The sequence below is a fragment of the Halichoerus grypus genome, chromosome 1 (assembly GCF_964656455.1).
Source record: "Halichoerus grypus chromosome 1, mHalGry1.hap1.1, whole genome shotgun sequence".
NCBI classification, from domain to species: Eukaryota; Metazoa; Chordata; class Mammalia; order Carnivora; family Phocidae; genus Halichoerus; species Halichoerus grypus.
In genome coordinates, this window is record NC_135712.1 from 149950422 (window position 1) to 149973448 (window position 23027).

Sequence of the window (23027 nt, forward strand, 5' to 3'; positions counted from 1 at the left end):
CTGCGGAAGAGGGGTTGTTGGGATTCTTTTCCAAGTTCTCCAAGTCACCCTGTTCTCATAAAACTGAGAGTGTTGGAGGCGGGGGGAGGGGGTCCTGCCAGGGGCACACGGACCTCTAGTATCTCTTTTTACTACTTCCCCTCATGTTGGTTTGGAGGGCAAAGAATGGTGGCATTCCCGGGAACCCAGGGTGTTCTGGATCCCTCCTCTTGCCTCCTTCTCTTGTGTCTGACCTCAGTCCTCTATGCTGTGGTCACAGCTGCTGTCAGACCTGAGGAAAACATGCTGACCAGAATATCAGCTATGGGGCCATTACCAAAAGGTAGCACGGGCAAGTTACATTTTCAGATCAGTGAAGCACCCTCTGGGGGCTGACAGACATCTTGTCTCTTGTCTACTTGCTGCCAAGCAACCTCTCTGCTCAGGCCCCCTGGGGGTCATCAAGGATGACTTTTGGTTTTCTGGCTTGGTTGACTTCATGTATGATGCTCACCTATGGATGAGAACACATGAAGAACTGGGCTGGCATCTGAGTCAAGTATGATGAGTTTGGTTGAGAGTCGGCTGAATTTAAAAGGTATGGAGGGCATCAAGCCAGGCTGTCCAAAAAGCAGCCGGATAGATCAGTCTAGAGCTCAAATTTGTGCTGAATTCAGATTCGGAAGTTATCGGCTGGTGGGTGAAATTAAAATAAGTAACATGTCCCAGTAGAGATGTAGAGAGATTATGGAGAGTCAGAAGGGCTGAGGGCTGATAACAGGATGCTGGAGAAGACCAACATTTGAGTGACCGCTGCAGGAGGAAGTGATAGCCCGAAGGACCAGAGAGGAACTGTTCCAGTAGTAGGAAGAGAATCAATGGAGTGAGAGATTTAAGGAGGGAGCACTGGTGTTTAACTCTCCTGATTCCAACCCAGATCTAAGGGGCTAATGCGCACAGCCTAGGAGAACATGGGAATTCCGCTAGAGAAAGTGAGAATGGGAAGAGATTGAAGGAAGGTTCAGGGCTGTTTTATAACTCATCCAGGGATGTTAGTAAGATTTAAAGGAAATGAATAATTTTATGGAAAAATGCAAATTAACAAATCTGAATCATGCCAATTTGTAAAAAAAAAAAAAGAATAGAATAATAAAATTGAAGAAATGTTTTCAAAACTTATTTTAAAATAGGTGTTAGGTCTAGATATTATTGGCAGGTTTTTTTCAAACATTAAAAGAGGGGACCTGGGTTCTACAAATTGCTCCATGGAAAAAACAAAAACAAAAACAAAACAAAGGAGGGCATCTATGGACATCTTCCCAAACTGTTTTTTAAAACTTGGCATATCCTTAAAAATAAAATCTGACCAAGAACACAAAGTAACAGTTACAGAATAATCTCCCTTATGTATATAGATGTAAAAATAATAAAGTATTGGCAATCAAATTGTAGCAGTTTATTAAAAGAAAATCCTCATGGCCAAGTAGGACCTTTTCCAGGAATGTAAGAAGGGTTTAATATTAGGCTATCTATAAATATAATCCATCACATAAAGAGGCCAAAGGACAAAAAACAATCACGTGATTACCTTGATACTTGCCAAAAAGTGATTTGAAAAGATTCCACATCCATTCTTGATGGAAATTCTTAGTAAGCTAAGAACATTACCTATCTTAACACAAGAAAGACTGTCTCAGTTTAATTGTGAACATGAGTGGGAAGTCTGGAATTTGTGTAGAAGGAGATCTTAAGGAATGCTTTAGTTGGAAATGAATTTGTCTTGAAGTTAAATTTGCAAAGCACTGCCTTATGTTTCTCAGACTCAATGTGTAAATTTGCAGTAGCTTCCACAATGGGTTGATAAACAAGAGAGCTAAGGCCACTCCTTAGTACCAACACTGTACAATAAACACTTATAGAGAATGTACACTTACAGCAAAACATTGTTGGCATTTAAAGTAAGCCAGGTATTAGCTCAATACCTCCACTAATATTTACCATATTTGGGGAGTGCAATAAGCCCCTGTTCCAAACCTACTCTACTCCCCCATCTCCAAAAATGAGAATTATGTTTAGAGAGGCGAAATTATTATTGCAGATATTATGATAATCTAATAATAATAGCTAACATTTACTTATTATGTACCAGGCACTGTGTTAAGCACTTAGCATACACTAATTAATTTAACCCTAATGACAATGCTACAGAAGAGCATTATTATGCTCATTTTACAGAAAGAATAGTGAAGCTCAGGAAAGCCAAGGGCAGGGAAGCTTATTAAGTGGTGTCCCAAAGTGGCACTGTGGGATTTGAACACAGCTATTTCTGACTCCAGAGCCCATGCTCTGAGCCTTTAAGCAACACTGTATTTCTTTATTGATGAATAAGAAAAGGAACATGGAAGAACTTAGATTATAAAACTAATATAAAACAAATTTCCTATATGTCAGCTCTCAGCAGTTAGAAAATATAAGAGATGGTTCATAAGTATAACCCAGAGTATAAAACACCCAGACAATAGCTAAAGAGAATTGGGCAAAAAGTATTTGAGGAAAACTCCCAAGTGTTTATGAGTGTCATAAAAGGCATGTCGATACCTAAAGATATATACTATGTTCCTGGATGAGAAATCCCATTACTGGTAAAGATTTCACTGAAATTATCTTAAAAGTTTCATGCAGTTACTTCCAAAATATTATTTTTATAACTTGATGGAAAAACAAAAAGGTGTGCAGCTAAATAAATAAAATTCCCAGGAGGGTACTTGTATTACCAATTATCTATTATAAAGCTACAATGATTAAAATGTTATAATAGTAATGCCAAAGCACTGTATAGTAATACATGCAAAATCATTAGAATATAACAGATGACTCTAAAGGAGAACCTAGTACATATTAGCATTTATTACATAATAAATGTAACCTTTCAAATCAGTGAAAAAAGAATGAATTATTCAATAAACGGTTTTAGAAATACTTAGTAATCATTGGGAAAAAAAATTAGAGTTCTCCCATACCACATAACACCAAAAATTCCAGATGGATTAAGGTGATAAAAGTAACAAGTATATATTAAAGATCTAGAGAAACAAACAGGTTAATATTTATCTGCTTCCAGGGTGGGGAAGACCTTTCTAAATATAAATGGAAAAAAGAAACCATAGCTAAATAAACCTGAGACATTTAACAACATGACAAAAGAAATCTTCTATATTGAAAATGTCATAAAATCAAAAAGCAAATTTCAGTCTGGGAAAAGGTTAGCAACATATATGAAAGATCATGGTTTTAATATTTATAAAAAAGTTTAAAAAAATCAATAGGAAATGGATGAATGTTCTATTAAAATGGACAAGGACCCGAGCAGATAACATGCAAAAGAAAAAAGACAAATATTGTTTAAAACATAAAAATAATCCTCTGTGTAAATAAATGTAATTAAAACAATAAGAAAATTCCATATATTTTCGTCCTTCAAATGTTCTGATTTAAAAGGCTAGGATACTACAACTTAATAACCAAAAAACCCAAGCAGTCTGGGTTAAAAAATGGGCAAAGGTCTTGAATGGACATCTCTCCAAAGAAGATATACAAATGGTTAATAAGCACATGAAATGATGCTCAACTGATCTTTAGGGAAATACAAAACAAAAACCATGATGAGATACCATTTAACATCCATTAGGATTAAAAAAAAAAAACAACCCAGAAAATAACAAGTGTTGGAGAGGATGTAGAGAAATGAGAACCCTGTGTATTGTTGCTGTGAATCCAAAATGGTGCAGCCAGTGGGGAAAGCAATATGATGATTCCTCAAAAAATTAAACAAAGAATTGCCATGTAACATAGCAATCATGTTTTGGGCCATATACCTGAAAGAAATGAAAGCAGGGACTTGAACCGATATTTGCATACCCAAGTTCGTAACAGCACTATTCACAAAAACCAAAATGTGGAAGCAACCCAAATGTCCATTGATGGGTAAGTGGATTAGTGTAACTGGGAAAAAAGAAGTTCAGAAAGTGAGAAAATAAAAAATAATAATTTATAAATGAAATCAAATATTATCCTATTGAAAATATAGCAAAATTTGTTAGCTCCAAAAAATGTGATATACCCATATAATGGAATATTATTTTAGCTTTTAAAAGGAAGGGAATTCTGATATATACCAAAACATGAATGAATCTTGAAGATTTATGTTAAGCGAAATAAGCGAGTTACAAAGGGACAAATATTATGTGATTCCTCTGATATGAGGTAGCTAGAGTAGTCAAAATCAGAGAATCAGAAAGTAGAATGGTGATGTCAGGGGCTGGAGGCAAGAGGAGATGGGGAATAACTGTTTAATGGGGACGGAGTTTCAGTTTGGAGTTTCAGATGGGGAATAACTGTTTAATGGGGACGGAGTTTCAGTTTGGGAAGATGCAAAAGTTCTGGAGATGGATGGTGGTGATGGTTGCACAACAATGAGAATGTATTTAATGTCACAGAACTGTACACTTAAAAATGGTAAAAATGGTAAATAGTACATTATGTATATTTTATCACAAATTAAGAAAAAAAAACTTAGGGGGATTGGATTTTGATGCCTAAATAGAGTGGAGACTTGAAAAAGAAAGAATGAACTAGAAACAAATTTCTCACCAACTCTGGTTGATGATAAAGAAATCTTAGCATAGCCATAAAGCAGAATATACATACATACATATATACATATTTCCTGAGAATTCATAATCACTGATCTGCCTTCACATAGATTTGAGGCCCAAATTTATACAACACAATTTGGTCTGAGAACCCCCAAACTGAAAAAGTAACATAAAATTAGGTTCTCAACTAATGATGCCCTGGGATAATTGCAGAAGCAAACATTCTTTCTTTTTTGTTTTCTAAAGATTTTGTTTTATTTATTTATTTGTCAGAGAGAGAGAGAGAGCAAGCACAAGCAGGGGGAGCGGCAGGCAGAGGGAGAAGCAGGCTCCCTGCAGAGCAAGGAGCCCAATGCGGGGCTCGATCCCAGGACCCTGGGATCATGACCTCAGCCGAAGGCAGACACTTAACTGACTGAGCCACCCAGCAAACCCTCTTGAGTGGTATATATTATTAGAAGAGCAAAGGCAGGAGTGCAATCCTGAATCCTGACCCCTACCTCACACCATACCAGAAAAGTGATTCCAAATGGATTATAAACCTATGTGTGAAAGGCAAAACAACTTTTCTAGGAAATAATATAGGAGAATATCTTCATATCTTTGGGGTAAGTGAAGATTTCATAAACAGAACACAGAAAGGCCTAGCAACCATAACAGAACATAACACAACGTAACAACCATTAGTGAGAGTATGAACTGGTACAGCTACTTTGGAAAGCTGACAGCATCTATATGTATGCCCTACAACCCAGCAGTGTTGCTCCTAGGTATACACCCAACAGATGTGCCACAAAGGATATATATAAGAATGACCACAGCAGTACCACTTGTAGCCACCCAAACCAAGAAACAATCCAAATGTCCATCATCAGTAGAGTAGATCAATAGTGAACTATTCATACAGTGGAATGCTATACAGCAAGGAAAAGGAAAACTACTGCTACATGCAATTGCATAGATGAATCTCATAACATACTGCTAAGTGAAAGAAGCCAGGCATAAAAGAATATACACTACATGATTCCATTTATATAAAGTTCAAATAACTGAGATTAATTTATGTTGTTAGAAGTCAGGACAGAAGGGGGTCTGAGGGAGATTCTGGGGCGCTGGTAACATCCTATTTCTTGATTTTTGCATTGGTTGCAGACAGATCAAAAGTTCATATTCTGAAAATTAGGGGCGCCTCGGTGGCTCAGTTGATTAAGCAACTGCCTTCAGCTCAGGTCATGATCCTGGAGTCCCAGGATCGAGTCCCGCATCAGGCTCCCTGCTCAGCGGGGAGTCTGCTTCTCCCTCTGACCCTACCCTCTCTTGTGCTTTCTCTCTCTCTTTCTCTCTCTCTCAAATAAATAAAAAAAATCTTTAAAACCAAAGTTTATATTCTGAAAATTCACTAAGCTGGAATTTGTAATGTGTGCACTTTTTGGTATGATGTCATATTTCAATCAAAGTTTACTAAGAAGTAAAAAGCTACGGTATAGTCTTTCTTGAGGGCACTGTGTCAATGAGAATAAAAGACCTCAGAAGTATTTATATCTGGACCCAGCAATTCTCCTTCCTATGAAACTAGTCAGAAATATAATCAAATACTTATGTATCAGGATGTAAATTTTAATATTTTAAAATATATGAACAGTAAGAAAGAACCTAAATATATACTCAGAAGGAACTGCTGGAATAGATGTGCTATAACAACAAAGTAGAATATTATACCATTTTGAATATTCATGTTATTGATTATCTAAGAGTATACAGAAACTATGCATAACATCAGGTAGAAGAAAAAGTACAGCATGCATTTATGTATATACTGTTCCAATTTTGTTTCGAGTGTGTGTGTGTGCATGTGTAAAGGAAATGTAAATGAAAGAAATACAGCAAGAAATATAACCGTCCTTATCTCCAGGTTGTTGTGTGATAAAGAAATTTTTCTTTGTAATTTTCTGTTTTCCAGTTTTCTACATTGAGTACTTATTATTTTTATGATTATATGATTATGAAAATAACTTAATAAGGGCATAGCTACCCTTGTAAATCCAGCTGCATCTGAGAAATGCTTAAGATTATTTGGCAACATGGAGGTCAACAGCCGGTCACTGTTGCCAGAACCATGCCTTTGGACTGAATGATAAATGGGAAGGGAAAGAAAACAGACTAATTACAAATGATTCCTTCAGGTACTGTGGTTAGAAAGAAGAGGATCTTGACAGTCTACAATTCTTACTCAATTCTTATTCTCTATTTAATTTCTTTGACAGTCTACAATTCTAATAGTCTAAATCAGTGTTTCTCAAACTTGGCTGCAAAATGAAATCATTAGGGGAGCTCTAAAACAATACTGATGCTTGGGACCCTCATTCAGAGATTCCCATTTAGTAGTCTAACCGATGGACTGGAATCCCTAAGGGATCTGAATGCAAAGCCAAGGTTCCATTTTCTTTCATCTTCTCCCCTGAGTAGAAGTTAAATTCCTTATCAATAATAGCTTCCCATATATGTATGAGATGCACTGGGCACAAAGTAGGCACTCAATAAACAGTTGCTTATTGGAGGACACACACCTTTCTGGAGGATGCCAGGCACATCCTTATGGTTAAGAGATTTCTTCTCCCTAGCTTGGATGGTAGTCCAGATTCAGAGAGAACCATGGAATGAGGGGACTCCTTGGTCCATGGCTCTTATGGGCCACTGGGTAGCTTATAACACCCTTCCAAAATGAAGCCACAGGCTGGTGAGTCAATGGCTTATCTTCCTGGGGATGCAAAACAGCTAAGGTGAAAACTGCACTCAACAGCATAAGTAAAATCTAAAGGGAGGAAAACTCAGTTATACTATTGGAACATCAGTTTTTGTTACTGAAATGATTCTAGGGATGACAATTGGGGTTGGCTAGGGATAGAAGTCATCTAATGTGAAGCAGGAAGAGAAAGTAAATAATGTTACATGCTTATACATGCTTATAACATATTAGGTCACAGGCCTTACAAAAAACGCATGTCAGCTGGGTATAAGCATCCCCATTCTAGAGATTAGGAAGCTGAGGCTCAGAGGGGCTAGGCAACTAGCCCAGAGTCACAGGGCAACTGATAAGAAAAGATCTCAACTCTTGTCTGTTTGACCTCAAAACCTATAATCTCTCCACGGTATCAAAATGTGATCTTGGGTCATGTAAGTGACGTCAAAGGGCATCCACACAAAACCTTCATATTAGACCCTAGTAAGAGTTCATGTTGTCAGTAAGTCAGTAGGAGAAGGGATATTCATTGAAATAAGGGATGCTGAAACATGACATTTTTCTTAGTATTCAATAGTCTCTGTTAGCACTTAAGAAAAAATGAGGTTGTGGTCTTTCTGGAATAGTTAGTGGAAAGATAGAGGGGTGGCTTTCACATTCTTTCGATTCAACTAATTTTATGAAAAAAAAAAAACCAGATAAACTATATTACTACTTCGGTTTACAGGAATATGCCCTGAGGAAATTGTCCTGGGGTATCCAAAGTCCAAGAGAGCTTTCTTAAACAGAAGTCCTGCTGTTAACAATTTGTGTGATTTTAGGCAAGTCGTTGCCTCTCTCTTGGCTTTGATTTCAAGAGAAAAAGAGAAGCCATTTCGACAAACTTTGAGGGCTATAGATACTTCACTGATCTGATACAAGCTATGGATCCTTTCCCCAGGTGATGCAACTCTGCGCGTAACTGCACAATTCTGAGTGCGGATTCTGGTTGTTCATGGATCTTCCAAAGATTTTTCGTGGACCCCCAAAGAACATACTAACCATTGACTGAAAACACCTGGCATATGTGATAATGGAACTGTAGTCATGTTTGCCAAAAAGCCCTTATCTTTTAGAGATGCAACCTGAAATATTTATGGGTGAAATGAATTGAAGTCTGAAATTTGCTTTCAAATGATCCAGTGTATTTGGGGAGGGATGGTGGTGGTAGGGGGGATAACAGGTGACACAAGATCATCCATGAATTTGTCATTGGGGAAGCCAGGTGATTAGTTCCATGACTATTCTTTATACTGTTTTCTCTACTTTTGTGTCTGTTGAAATTTTCCATACTAAAATAAATTTACACAATAAAAATTATCTATAATTTAAAAAGTACTCCAACTAGATGATCTCTAATGTTTCCAACTCCAATAATCTATGATGTAGCATTCCAAAGAATCTGCAAAGGAAATGGACTTCCAGAAACATGCTATGGGCTCTGGGCACTGAACCATCCTCCTCCTCTCCTAATGGACTCTGCACTAAAGGGTTTATTGTGGCCTCCTTTTCCAGATATTTCTGTGACATTACATTTAATTATCTCCATAAATATATTTTTGGAGGAAGAGTAGCAAAACCAAACACAAAGAAGCGAGACAAAAATTGGTCTAATCATTTCACATGTGGCTCAATTTGTTTTCAAAGATTTCTTAAGAGAAGACCAAAATACTGCTGTAAATGACTTTGAGCGGCGTGTGAAATACGTGCTTAGCATGTTAGGGGAACCAGGAGAAAGTGAAACAATACACAAGCATGACAGATAGTTGTGGTGGAGGGCTGGGCTCCAGAGCTCTGCTGCCCAGGGCTCTGTCTTAGCTGTGTCGTTCAACTAGCTATGTGATCTTGGCCAAGTCACCCAACCTTTCTGAGCTTCTGCTTCCTTATTCATAAAATCAAAGAAACAGGCAATCTCCCTCATAGGGTTATTGTGAAGAATCAAGTTGTACCTGACATGCAGCACGCATTCAGTAGATGCTAACCAGAGTTCTTTCAACTGTGTAAATATAAAAATAGATCTTATAAAAAAGGTGTACGATATAGATCACAATGTTATCAGTAGTTGTCGCTGGATTGTGAGCCAATGTGTCATTTTTTTCTTCCCCTTTATTTTTGTCTGGGCTTTTCAAATTTCTACAAAGAGTATTTTGTTACCCTTATACTCAGAGAACAAAAGTCTTTTAGAAGGTAATTTTAAAAGTCTTTCTTGCGGAAGTTTAATGCCCAGAGAGGCCTAACCCATGTTGTATGTTCACAAACAGACCACTTGAGAGGAGTAAGGTGGAATGACTACTATTACCTTGTTCATACTTTCCTTACTATGCTCTCATCTTCAGGGTGGAAGATCCTTATAAACAGCAGTGAGCTTTCAAATCTGGCACTCCTGGTGTAGAATAAATACAGCCTTCTTCTGCTCCTGTTTCATGCCCTCCTGACCCCTTACCACATATTCCTCCATACCAGGAGCTGAGCTTTTTTGAGGGCTTGGACCCCTTTGAGAACATCACCAATGCTACACCATAAAAATTGACATTCAGGCACGCTATTTTGCATTCAATTTCCTGGGGTTCATGGCCCATCCCCTCCCCCCCAGGCCATCTCCACTGATTAAGAACACCTAAGCCATGACAAATTTCAGAACATATACACACACTTGAGGTGTGTAGACCACTTTGAGAAAAATTGGCATGTACAAATTTGAAAGCATAGTCAGATAAATCAGTGGATAATTATGGGTATTACATATGTAGTTTTTGCTCTGCCAAAGAATTTGCATCAGGATATCTATAAATAGCAAACCCATATAGTGTGTTTAAACCATGCCACTATATACGCAAATGCTAAGCTCTTTCCAGAACACACCTACTGCAGAGCAACAGGCCCATTTCAAAAAGTTTAGTACCAGTTTCACTCTTGAGTTTTGCTGCGCTCATTTACAATCTACGAGATCATCTTCAAAATGGCCACTAACCCATATGCCTTAGGTGGCTGATGGTCGATGACAGACAATGATGAGATGCCCAGAAACTTCCAGTCAGAGGAGAGGTCGTATGTGTGTGCAGGTTATGAAACAGCTTAGGAGTGGATCATCTCTGGTGGGGTGGATCCCCTTGATCTCAGAAAGGAAAAGGATAAACATAGAGTCCTTACACTGCCCTGGTTCATTTTATGTATTCTTCACAGCGACTCTGGAAGGAGGGGCTTTTGCCCCCATTTCCAACCGAGTTTTAGAAAAGTTGACACACACATGCCCCAGATCAGACATTTATCGGGGAAAAAAAAAGACTAAAGATAATGCAAAGCTCTTTTTGATGGTTAACTTCCAGAGGCTGAGATGTGTAGAGTGCCCAGCATCACTTAAACCAAGAGCCACTTGGCTGTGATTTTGATCCTGCTGATTTGTCAATGGCTTTTAGGGATGTACCTAAAGGGAGAGAGGGATGGGACTTTTCTTTGCCCCATCTGCCCTGCTCTCCAAACTGGCATCCACCTTCCCTTCCCTCCTATACAGGAACTGCCCAGCATTCCAGAGATGCCTGGGGAATTCACAAGGAGATCTGTATAAATAGCCAGGAGCCCTGCACTTAAAGAAATCCATATCACCACAAACTCCATTTTATGATTTTCACCCCAGGCTAAGATGCCATTTGGCATGTCACTGCTAGCAGCACATTTTACTCCATCCTCTTTCAAGATTTCCAAACCTGTGCCCGGCCCCCACGGGAGTCTCAGAGGAAATGGAACCGTGGCAGAAGTGCTGCGGAGCTGGCTTTGTGCGTGTGTTAGTGTAACTCATAAAAGCAAGTGTAAGTTCTCCAAGTATTAACTTCCACAAGAGGAACCTCAACTTTCCCACGAATGCGGCTTTTCCCTTTGCTTAGCTTTTCTGAAGTTAGGGGTGAGTCCTTAAATTAAGCAGAGTCTCGGGGACTCCTGTGACACAGACAACCCTTTACTGGCCGCAAGCGCCCTAGCTTTTCTGGAGGTGTATCCCTCGCTATCATCTTTCAGAAGCAGCTAACACCTACACGTGCTTTGGGCACCAGCAGGCTGAAAGCACAGAACCACCAAGCCACCAACCACCCAGGAAAGCGGTCTCTGAGCCCGGAGTCAGTGCGCACTAACCGGCGTGTGCTTGAGGGGAGAAGCCAGCGCAGCCTCGGGTCTGCGTGGGCAGGAGGCTGGGTCCACGCGACGTGGTCCAGCAGCGTTACAGCGAGTCCTGCCCGACATTCAAGTCTCAGGGGAGCCCGGGTCCCATTAGGGGCACGTCTCCCGCCAGCCTCCGCGCCAGTTCGGGGGAAACTAAGGTGGACCAAGAGAAGGACAGGAGGAGAGTGAGTTCGTGTTTTCTTGGGGCAAGTGTGCGCGGTACCTTGGATTCCTGGCTGCTGGTGGATGCTGGAGAGGGCGGCTGCTCGGCGCTCGGCGCCTCCTTGGGCAGCCCGTCCACGCCATCCTCGCGGGCGCCGCTCGGGGGGATCATCCTGGCGGCGCGGGAACGGTGTTGGGCTCCCGGAGGAACAGCGAGGCTGGCCTTCCCGCCGCTCGTGCTAGCTCAGCTGCGGGTCCCAGGGAGGTCCATCGTCTCCCCGCCGCCCACGCGCTCTCCCCCGACCTCGCCCGTGCGCACGCCCGTCCCGCGCGCCCGCCGCCCCTCGCCTGCCAGCGCACTGGCGGGACTGGCAGCCGGCAGCGGACGGGCGGCTCGAGAGCGCTCGCGGGCCGCGGGGGAGGCGGGGCGGCGGGGCGGGGCGGGGCGGGGCTGCGCGGCGACAGCCGGGAGGGGGGAGGCGGGGGGCGAGTGGGGGCCCGCGGCCGAGGGGGTCCTGTAGCCAGGCCGCGCACGCGCCGAACCCAGCGAGGGGTTCCCCAGGAGGGGTAGTGGAAGGAAGAGAAAACCCGGGAAGGATTCAGCCAAGAGGGACCACCTGCAACAACACCCTCTTTCCTCACCCTAAGGAACAGCGACTCCAAGGGGGACGGTGACTTAGCTAAGTTATTTATAGGGCTCAGTGACGGAGAGCGGGGAGAGCTGGGGTTCCCCTGCTAGAAGGCACTTCGCGCTCCCCCATTCAGTTTTGGACTAAAGCAGAGGCAAAATGCAACGAGGCTGTGTCCTCATTTTGTTGTGTGTTTTTGTGCTCAGCCCTCTAAGCATTTAACCTTATTTAATCCTCAAGGCCAACCTCTTGGGCTGGATAGCATCACTTACATTTTATAGATGAGGAAACCGAGATTCTAGGGAAGCTAAGTAATTTGCTTTAAGTCATTGAACTATAAATAGTGGAGCTGGGATTGGAACCCATTTTGGCTTCAAAATCCATGCCATTTGGACTCTGAAGCCTCAGATGGAGGCCAGCTCTGCATGGCTGAAGAGCCAATGGGGTGTTTCAATATAGCAAGGAGTTCAGGGCTATTCACGGAGGGGCAAACCAGTCTGCCTTAATAGAACCTTTGGAAACATAGAGATGGCCCCATTGGATAAAGGGACAGAAGGAGCCATTATTTTTGGAAGACACAACCTCAGTATGCAGGGAAAGGAAATATATCTGGATATTTAAAAGATCTTATTTTTTCATAAATACAAAACTCCCTTGATTGTCTAACAGAAAATTGTAAACTTATGTTCCAGATTTTCCTGATTAAGTGTAAATTTTGCAAGTCCAGCTTCATGGGTATGCAACTTTTGCAGTCTCAGACAGGACCCTATACTTGGTTTGATGCTCTCTATCACCATCTTGAAATTCTTTTATTTTTAATTTTAATTTTTTTTTCAATTGTAGTTTAGTTGATACACAGTGTTACATTGGTTTCAGGAGTACAACATAGTGATTCGACATCTCTATTCATTATGCTCTGCTCACCACAAGCGTCGCTACCCTCTGTCACCGTACAATGCTAGTACAATACCACTTACTATATTCTCTGTGCTGTACCTTTCATCCTTGTGACTTACGCACTCCATAACTGGAAGCCTATGCCTCTCATTTCCCTTCACCCTTTTTGCCCATCTTCCCACCTCCCTCCCCTCTGGCAACCACCAGTTTGTTCTCTCTGTATTTATGGCTCTGTTTGAAATTCTTAATAATATTTGAACAAGGGGCTCTGCATTTTCATTTTGAACTGGACCCTGTGAATTAGATATCTGGTCCTGCATGTTTGTCTTAGCTCATGTCTTTGGAAAGAACCTATTACTCCCTCTATCCTGGACATCAATTGAAAGCTCCTGTTCTAAGTGCCAAGCTCTTAATGGGCATTTGGCTCTCAGAGAGCTCCAAATACCCTAGTGGCCCTTAGCTTCTCATTTGACCAGGCCAGATTGGCTAACTCAAAATGCCACAGCTTTTTCCTCCTCAAAACACAATTCCTAATGGCTCAGTAGATACAAAATTCTAATAGCCAAAATCACAAGAGCAATAACCAGAGCGCATAATGACAAGAACAACAGTATCAACACATCTTTATCAAGCATCTCTTCTGTACCAGACATTGTGCTAGAAAATAATGATAGAGAGAAAACAGTGATAGATTCAGTCTATTGTCCTGGAATAGAGAGCCTGCTGAGAGAGATACAGAGATTAATTAAATCACACACACACACACACACAAATTTTATGAACTGTGATAAATAAAAGTATAAGAATCTAATGAGTATGCACAAATGCAAGGACTGAACAAGAGTGTGGCCAGAGAAGGGTCTTCTGAGGAAGTGAAGACCCTCCGCCCCCCCCCCCCCCCCGCCCCGCATCGGTCAATGGGCAGTTCCAATCTTGGTGGGCAAGCACACTGACTTAAATACAAGGAATTTTTCATCTTTGGATTTTATTTTATTTTTTTTTAAGAATTGAAGAGCAGCTGTATGATCTCACCCTTCATTTTAGTAAATGCTCAAGAGCCATTTGGTAGAAAGATACTATCAAGACTATTTAAAATTTTTAAATGCCACACTTATGAAGGATACAAAAAAGAATAGCAAGGAAAGGAAAAGAGAAGATAAGCAGAATGACCAGGGGATGGGGAAGTGACAAGGATAAAGGAGAAAGGGGTCTCAATAAGTTGGTTCTCCTTGTCTGATGCATCGGAGTCATTTTGAGTAATGAGATATATGAAGGGTATGGGGTTTGGCAATTAAATTGATGCTGATAATAATTGCTAACCTGCACTGGGGGCTTCTGCCATGTTGTAGGCATTTTCTATGTGTTGTTTCATTTAATCTTTTATTTAATAAGATGATTATGCTAGGATTTACAGTGAGTGTGAGAACAGGGACTCGGACTCAGATATATCCTGCCCCTGGGCCAAGCTTTGGCCACCTTGTTCTGCTGACCCTTACACAAATGTGGAACCCAGATCTGGTGAAGAGGCTGCAGGCCTTAAAGAGCAGAGTGATACAGATCGAGAGCCAGAAGCCTAAGAGAAGCATAGGGAGACTCCTCAAAGAATGAAGAGTTGCCCACTCCATTCTTTTATCTTAAGAGTGAATAATCACCAGATGTACATTTTGGAGGTGATAGCCAAGAAGTCAAGACAAACATGGCAGGAGGCACCAACTGTGGCCATTCAACCTGTGAAGGAGTATTAGTTGTCGCCTCTGGCCACCTTGCCTGAGGGACCTACTTGCAAGCCAGAGAAACCCAATGCTTTGCCCAGAGTCCTACCAGTAACCACACCAGCCCCTACTTTGAGCCAACTGTTCATGCGGGACTGTGGTCCTCACAACTCCTGACTGGTCTCTCCTCAGCATCCAAGCTAATCATTTAATTTGGAGGCTCCTATTATCAGGGCGGACGAGATCCAGTGTACGCATTCTTAACCTGTTTTTGGAAATGCCAATTAATAATAATGATGGCAACAATAATGGTAGGTTATATTTGAATAGCACTGTTTGACTGCATTGAAATGGTCTCCCGTTGGAGGGACCTGGAAAAGGTAGCCTCATAGAACTAGTTTCTGGTTAAGATCTGCCTCTGTTCTCTAATGAGCAAATTTGTGGGCTGCTTCTAGTTGGTTATAACCTCTGGGAGATGGAGGGGAACTTGAGTCTTTACATTTAGTGGAAGGGCCATGAGGCTGAAGTTCAAACATCCCAGCTCTTCCCCTTAAATGCAACAAGATCTTAAACAATTGAGTTGATCTGCCTCAGCCTTGGTTTCCTAGAGTCTAAAATGAGATAATGATCCCTACTTCATAGAGGTTCTGTAAGCATCAGAGGATTAAATGCCTGGTCAAAGCTAGTCTCATACTACTACTAATTATTATTATTATCATCATCATTAGTTGTATGCTTTTGCTCAAATATATTCACTTTGAGTTGGGTTTTCTGTTCATTACAGCCAAATGCATGTACAATGTCCAACAGTTGCATTTCTATACACTATTAGTGAAATAGCAGAAAAAGAAATTAAGAAAACAGTCCCATTTACATTTGCACCAAAGAAAATAAAATGCCTAGGAATAAACTTAACCAAGGAGGTGAAAGACTTGTACTGAGAAAACTATAAAACACTGGGGAAAGAAACAGAAGACAACACAAACATGGAAAGATATTCTGTGCTCATGGTTTGGAAGAACCAATATTGTTAAAATGTCCACGCTACCCAAAGTAATCTACAGATTTAATGAAATCCCTATCAAAATACCAGCAGCATTTTTCACAGAGCTAGAACAAACAGTCCTAAAGTGCGTATAGAACCACAAAGGACTGAATCGTCAAATCAACCTTGAGAAAGAAGAACAACCTGGAGGTATCACATTTCTAAAACTGTTGATAGCTCCTCCCGGGAAACTTCAGATGGGACAGATACCTGCAATTTCCGACAGATTTTGGTCCTTTGATTAGTAATTAGCATGTGACTTTACATATCCTCTTCTGTGGGTTCAGGGTAATAGTTTAAGAGATATGAGAACCACTTCACCCTGGCCTTTTTGTTTCTCAAAATGCCTGGTCTATTCTTTCTACTAGTTTTGGTGCTTGTTGCCATTTCCTGAGTCTGAGAATCCCTTACCATTGTTCCCCATGGACAGCTCTCCTCCAGTTTCGGACCTCAGAGTCTACCATCTAAAGAATCTTGTTTCTTTATTTCCTTATTTGGTGTCCTTCAGAATCTAAGCTCTGTGAGGTTGAGGACCTCATGTCTCCTCTTCATCATCTATTTCTGGAGCTTAGGTGCTCTTATAATAGGTGCTCAGTGAGTACTTGTTAAATGAATGAAAGATAAAATGTTAGTCTGTAGAGAAACTTACAGGTCCGATGAAAAACTCTTGTAGAGGGAAAAATTGAAACTCACGAAGGTTAAATACTTGTGCAAAGTCAATTAATACGTGACACAATGAATCACTGTTTACTTGCTTACCAATCCCAATGCTCACTGCTATATTTAGATTTGGAATATATGACCAAACTACCAAAAGCACATGTTTCTTTCCTCAGTTTTCAAATTTATTATATTATGCAAAGTATTTCTAAATACTCTTTTCCAAAACAACACCTTTATCATGATTCAAACAGTATCAAAAAGAATCCTGAGGAAATTAAAAATCTTCCCAAATTCTACCACCCATTTGTAATAACCATTAGATTTTTGGTAAGCTGCCTTCTCAAAGCACATGTATATATGGGTATATTTTAAATGTATATATATTTACATAAAGTGATCTCAGGACACCAAGTATTGGTGTCTTCAATAATAATTCATAGAGATAGTTCTGTGTCAATAAATATAAGTATATATTATCCTTTTGTTTAATGAGCATGCATCCCATTGTACAGATGTGCCATTATTTATTTATGAGGGAGCTTTTATGCTTTTTGTTAGGAACTGTTAGAGGGCAATTAAAAACTCATCATCTCTTGTATTCCTAAATGTCAACCTGGCAAGGTAAGTACCATTAGACCCATTTTGCAGATGAGGTAATCAGAAGCCTGAGAGGCTTTATGACTTTCCCTGATGGGAAGTGGTAAGTGCAGAGTAGAGATTCCAGCTCCCAACTTCAGACTTTAAACCTCAGGCTCCTTGCCACATGTAAGCAAACTGTGACACTCAGTGTGATCACTGCTGTATAAGGGGCTTGAGCAACATGATCTGAGAGCACAGGCCGGGGAGGATGAAGTCCACCAGTGGAAAGTTTGTTTAGGAAGGTTCTTGTGGAAATTGAAAGGTGACTATGGTTTTGGTGGAAGGAATTTTTTTTTTTTTAAGATTTTATTTATTTATTTGAGAGAGAGAGAGAGAGAGAGAACGAGCAATGGGGAGGGGCAGAGGGAGGGAGAGAGAGAGAGGCAGACTCCCTACTGAACAGAAAGCCCTATGTGGGGCTCAATCCCAGGACCCAGAGATCATGACCCGAGCCAAAGGCAGATGCTTAACCAGCTCAGCCACCCAGGCGCCCCTGGTGGAAGGAATCTTGAGCAGAATGTTCAGTATTGATAGAGACACCGTGTGTTCTCATGCAGGGCTCTTCAGGTTTGGTTCCTAGAAAACTACAGTTTCTTCTCTTTGTTGGTAAGATTTACTGATGACACACATGATGCTCAAAAAAGGGAAATGTTGGAGAAATCCTTTGAATAATCATTTTGAGTACTTTTACAAATGGCCCATGGGGAAAGTTGGATCCCAGTCAGCCTGGGAGGAATAGCACTGGTTAGTAACGAAGGGAGGGAAAAAAAGCATCATGAGGATTTTTGGAGGGCTTCATGGGTCACAGAGTAAGAAAGAGCCAGCACCCAGAGTTCTGAGAGACACACGTAGATTCTTCATGCTTGGAAGCCAGACACGGAGAGCTTTGGCTCCCTCTGAGGCAGGAACGTATTCCGTTTGCAGGGCCCTACAATTCAAACACGCATGTCCCTTGCACACTTACAACCTTTAGAGGATGATAGATATTCAAGGTATGCTCGGTTAATCCTTCTGTATCTTTTTTTTTTTTTTTTAAAGATTTTATTTATTTATTTGAGACAGAGAGAGAGAGCACATGAGAGGGGTGAGGGTCATAGGGAGAAGCAGGCTCCCTGCCGAGCAGGGAGCCCGATGCGGGACTCGATCCAGGGACTCCAGGATCATGACCTGAGCCGAAGGCAGTCGCTTAACCAACTGAGCCACCCAGGCGCCCAATCCTTCTGTATCTTAAACAACATCCCTATAAGTGAGCAGTAAAGAGTGACTCTTAAAAACAAAAAAACAAGAACTCCAGCAAAAACGGGTAATAGTTCCTGCTCCTTATCCCTAAAGCTTTGCACTTACTTTGAAATATGCTCTAAAAGCTTTTAGTGTCATGCTGGGGGCAAATGAATCTCACAAATTCTCGTTACCGTTTTCCAGGGAGGGGTTATATTACCTCTTTGTCCTTCTGCCTTCTGTAACCCTCTCTGTTCCTCCAGTAACTCACTTGGCAGCCGTAAGCCATCCATCAGACACTTGACAACTGGCCTGGAAAAGATGACTCAGGCCTTAAGCCTTAAATTCCACTTCCTTCCCTCCATAGCTGATGCCAACTTATCCAAAAAGCCTGGACTTGGGAAACATACCTATGTTTCATCTGTCTTTATTCTTGTAGAGTTGGCCAGGAAAATGGGGATTTTGTCTCCTCAGTTAATATTGACAACTTGACGCAGGTAATGATGGTGCGGAGTACAGTAGGGGTCGGTATCGGTGGTGGCATTATTCGGACAAACACTTAGAGGAGGTTGTTGGCTGTATCTCGTCCCATTTCCTCCCTGAAATGCAAGTTGCCCCAATGCCAGCCTCTACCAAGCAATGGCCGAGGGCTCTGAGGATGCCCAACCTGGCCGGTAGCTTTGTATGTCACGGAATCCCGGAGTTCCTTAGATTGCAGGTAGAGCTGCTAATGTGTGCAATGAGAGAAACACCCAGATTTTAAATAAAATCGGCAGCATTTTACTATTTGCTTTTCCTCAACCACCTCATCTAGTGAGTCACCATGTCCTATTGCTTCTACTGCTTGAGTGGTCCTGGGAGTAAGGAGTTATTCAACTTAAGATATTTGAGATCATTACAAAAGAAGGCAGAGATGTCTAAATAAATGAAGTCCTCACTTTATTTGCTGATTTATTTGCTAGTTGCTGGGACCTGCTATGTACCAAGCCCTTGATTAGATCCAGGGATATAGAGAGATATATGTCTCTTCCCTGACCCAAAGGGAAATTCAGCTTATTGAGGAAGGCAGAACTGGGGACAAATGATAACCATGAGTTTGAAGAGAGACCATAGCAACCAGGGCAGGAAAGGGCTAATTCCACTGAGGAGCTAGGGGAAGGCTCACCAAGGGGAAAAACATTATCATCATTGAAATGTGAGGCACAATTTTCCAGGAGGAGAAGAAGAAGGCCACTCTTGGCATTTTAATATGAGCCTATTTCTCTGCTTATATTTTCTGTGGCTATTTATTTTCTTATTGTTACTCTGGAGGAAGTGGAAGGACCTAGAATTGTCATCATCAATCTTTGTAATTCCCCTTTTTCATTTTAATTTCTTTTATTAATTGTCCCAAACGCAACCCTCAACTTGCTCAAAATTCCCTTCCTTCAGTGACCCCCACTATTATGTTTTGAAAATATCTATCTTAGACATGTATGCCTATTTGAGAAATATATGCAGTTAATTTGTGTGTATAAGTGTTTTAAGTTGCATCAAACATATTGTGCTATAGCATATTTCCTCTTTCTAGCTTATTTCAGGAAAAACAGTTTCATTTTTAAAAGTAACTTAAAAGGAAAATATGCAAAGATTATTTGTTCTATTTCTTTGCTGTATAGAATTTGACTGTATGAATCTGCTATATTGAATCCATGATGTGTGGCTGGACTGTTAGGTTGTTTTCCTTTCTTCCCTATCACGAATAGGGCTGCTTGAACATTCTTGTATATGACTTTTGGTGCTAATGCATAGGCATAATTACAGGTTCCAGTTGTTTTCTCCAACATGGATACTGCATTATTTTTTATTTCATCACTGTAGCTTTATTTGCATTTCCCTGATGGCTAATAATTCCCCTTGTCATATGTTTGTTGGACATTCAGATACTGTCACAAACATAGAGTAAAAGAAACCAGACACAGAAGAGTACATACTATGTTATATAATTTACGTAAAGTTCAAAGACAATGGCCATATTTGGGAAAGAAGGACAGTTCATAATTGGAAAGAAGTACTGTGACTTTCTGGGGTACCAGTGGAGCTCTCCTGCCTCACCTTTGGTGGTGGTAACTCACTGAACTACACATGAACAATCACTGAGTTTTTCTGTAGATATGTTATGTTTCAATAAAGCATATAAGAATTTTATAAGTGGAAGGTAAACAATCCAAGTAAAAGTGAGTTATCTTCCCCTTATAAGAATATGGAGAAGATATACTTTTCCCTGGTCTTCCCACTAGGTACAACTAAAAACTCTAAATGTTCTATGTAAACCAAACGTAGGAATACTCTGAAAGGTGGAGAGAAGGAGGCAGACTGGCTTGAGATTTCAGGACCTAAGGAATGACACAGTGGTGAGTTCCTTGGACTTTCTTTTTGTCTTATATATCCCAGACTTGGAACTGAAGAGGCTTGCAAATCAGAAATGCCAGTGGGGACAGACCAAGAAAAAAAAAGTGCCAACCAGAGGCTGCTCCTTCTAGCCAAAGGACCAAGAAAGGGTCAACCCAGCAGTGTAGACAAATTTTAGACAATAACTGCTCTCCTGCAGCCAATGCCACATAAAAAACTGAGACTGTACCCTGAGCCATGCCAGCAAAGGCCAAGTGGGGAGCCCAGGCTTCCACTTTTACTAGGCTGTGGGGAGGTGCCCTGACATCCCTGCTGGGGAGGGGTGTCAGAAAGCAAAGTAGGGATCTGGTACTTTAATTTTCATCAGCTGCTAATGAGCCCCCGCCCCCGGCCCATTGGTGTTGGTGGAGATTGCATGGGAAGGGGGTGAGGCTTTCACCCTCACCCAGCAGTAACAAAGGACCAACCTGGCCTGGGGGATCTAGATGTCAGTTTCAACTTGGCAATAACAAGGTGGTGCCCCACCTTCCTCTGCAAGAGCATGGACAGAAAAAACTAGCTAAAAGAGAAGGCTTGAACATAGCCTTCAATAGCATTCAATCTCATAACACAATGCAAAAATATCTAGGTTTCAACAGAAAGTTGCTCATCATATTAAGAAACTGGAAGATATCAAGATAAATGGAAAAAGGCAATCAAAAGACACCAACAGTGATCTGACAGAGATGTTAGAATTACCTGACAAAGATCTTAAAGCAGCACAACAAAAATTCTTCAAACACCATTACAACCACATTTGAAACAAATAAAAAACAGGAAGCTCAGCATAGAAATAGAAAATCTCAGTAAACAAATAGAAGACAAAAAGAAGAACCAAGTGGAAATTCCAGACATACAAAATACAGAAATTGAAATAAAATGGAATATTACTCAGCCATCAAAAAGAATGAAATCTGGCCATTTGCAATGACATGGATGAAACTAGAGGGTATTATGTTAAGGGAAATAAGTCAGTCAGAGAAAGGCAAATACCATATGATTTCACTCATATGTGGAGTTTAAGAAGCAAAACAGATGAACATAGGGGAAGGGAAGGAAAAATAAAATAAGATGAGAACAGGGAAGTGAACCATAAGAGACTCTTAACTATAGGAAACAAACAGGGTTGCTGGAGGGGAGGTTGGTGGGGGGATGGGGTAACCGGGTGATGGGCATTAAGGAGGGCACTTGTTGGGATGAGCATGGGGGGGTTATATGTAAGTGATGAATCACACTAACTTCTACCCCTGAAACTAGTAATACACTATATGTTAACTAAATTGAATTTAAATAAAAAAATTTAAAAAGCTCCATGCATGGATTCAGCAGCACAAAGAAGGGGAAAGAAGGAAGAATCAGTGAAGTGTAATCTACAACAATAGAAATTAACCAGTGTAAACAACAGAAGAAAATAAATGGAAAAAGTGAGGAAAGCCTCAGGGCCCCACCGGACTATTCGAAAGATTAACACATCATCAGAATCCTGGAAGGAGAGGAGAAATTGAGTCAGGCTAAAAAAGTACTCAAGGAAACAATGACTGAACCAATAAATACCAAATTTAGCAACAGACATAACACTGTGGATTTAAGAAGCTAAGAGAATTCCCCAAAATGAAATCCAATGAAATCCATGACAAGACACCTCATAATTAAACTTCTGAAAACTAAAGACAAAGGAAAAATCTTGACCACATCCAGAGAAGAAACGACACATTATCCATAGGAGAACAAAACAAAATAAAACAAAAACACACCAAAAAAATAGTTCAGATGACCAAGGATTTCTCACCAGGAACCCTGGGGGCTAGAAAGAAATAGCACTGTTTTCAAGTACTGAAAGAAAAGAACCATCAACCCAGAATTCTATGATCAGTGAAAATATCCTTCAGGAATGAAGGGGAAATCAAGACATTCTCAGGTGAAAAACAGCTAAGAGGATGTGTTACTAGAAGGTCACCATACATAATGGCTAAAGGAAGTTCTCTAAACGGAAAGGTAATGATAACAGAAGCAAACGTGTTGCACAAGGAAGGAAGAAAAACATGGCAAGCAAAATTTATCAGTAAA

At 40.8% G+C, this 23027-nt stretch overlaps 1 protein-coding gene across 2 annotated transcripts in view; it reads right to left on the reverse strand.

Moving 5' to 3' along the window:
• Positions 1-12139, reverse strand: part of STAC (SH3 and cysteine rich domain) — a 153208-nt gene extending 141069 nt beyond the window's left edge. For both annotated transcript variants that reach the window (XM_036091329.2, XM_036091328.2), the window contains exon 1: positions 11789-12139. In XM_036091329.2, the coding sequence (XP_035947222.1) occupies positions 11789-11899 (111 nt within the window). In that variant the 5' untranslated portion in view covers positions 11900-12139. The remainder of the gene's footprint in view (positions 1-11788) is intronic.
• Between the last annotated feature and the right edge of the window lie 10888 nt (positions 12140-23027).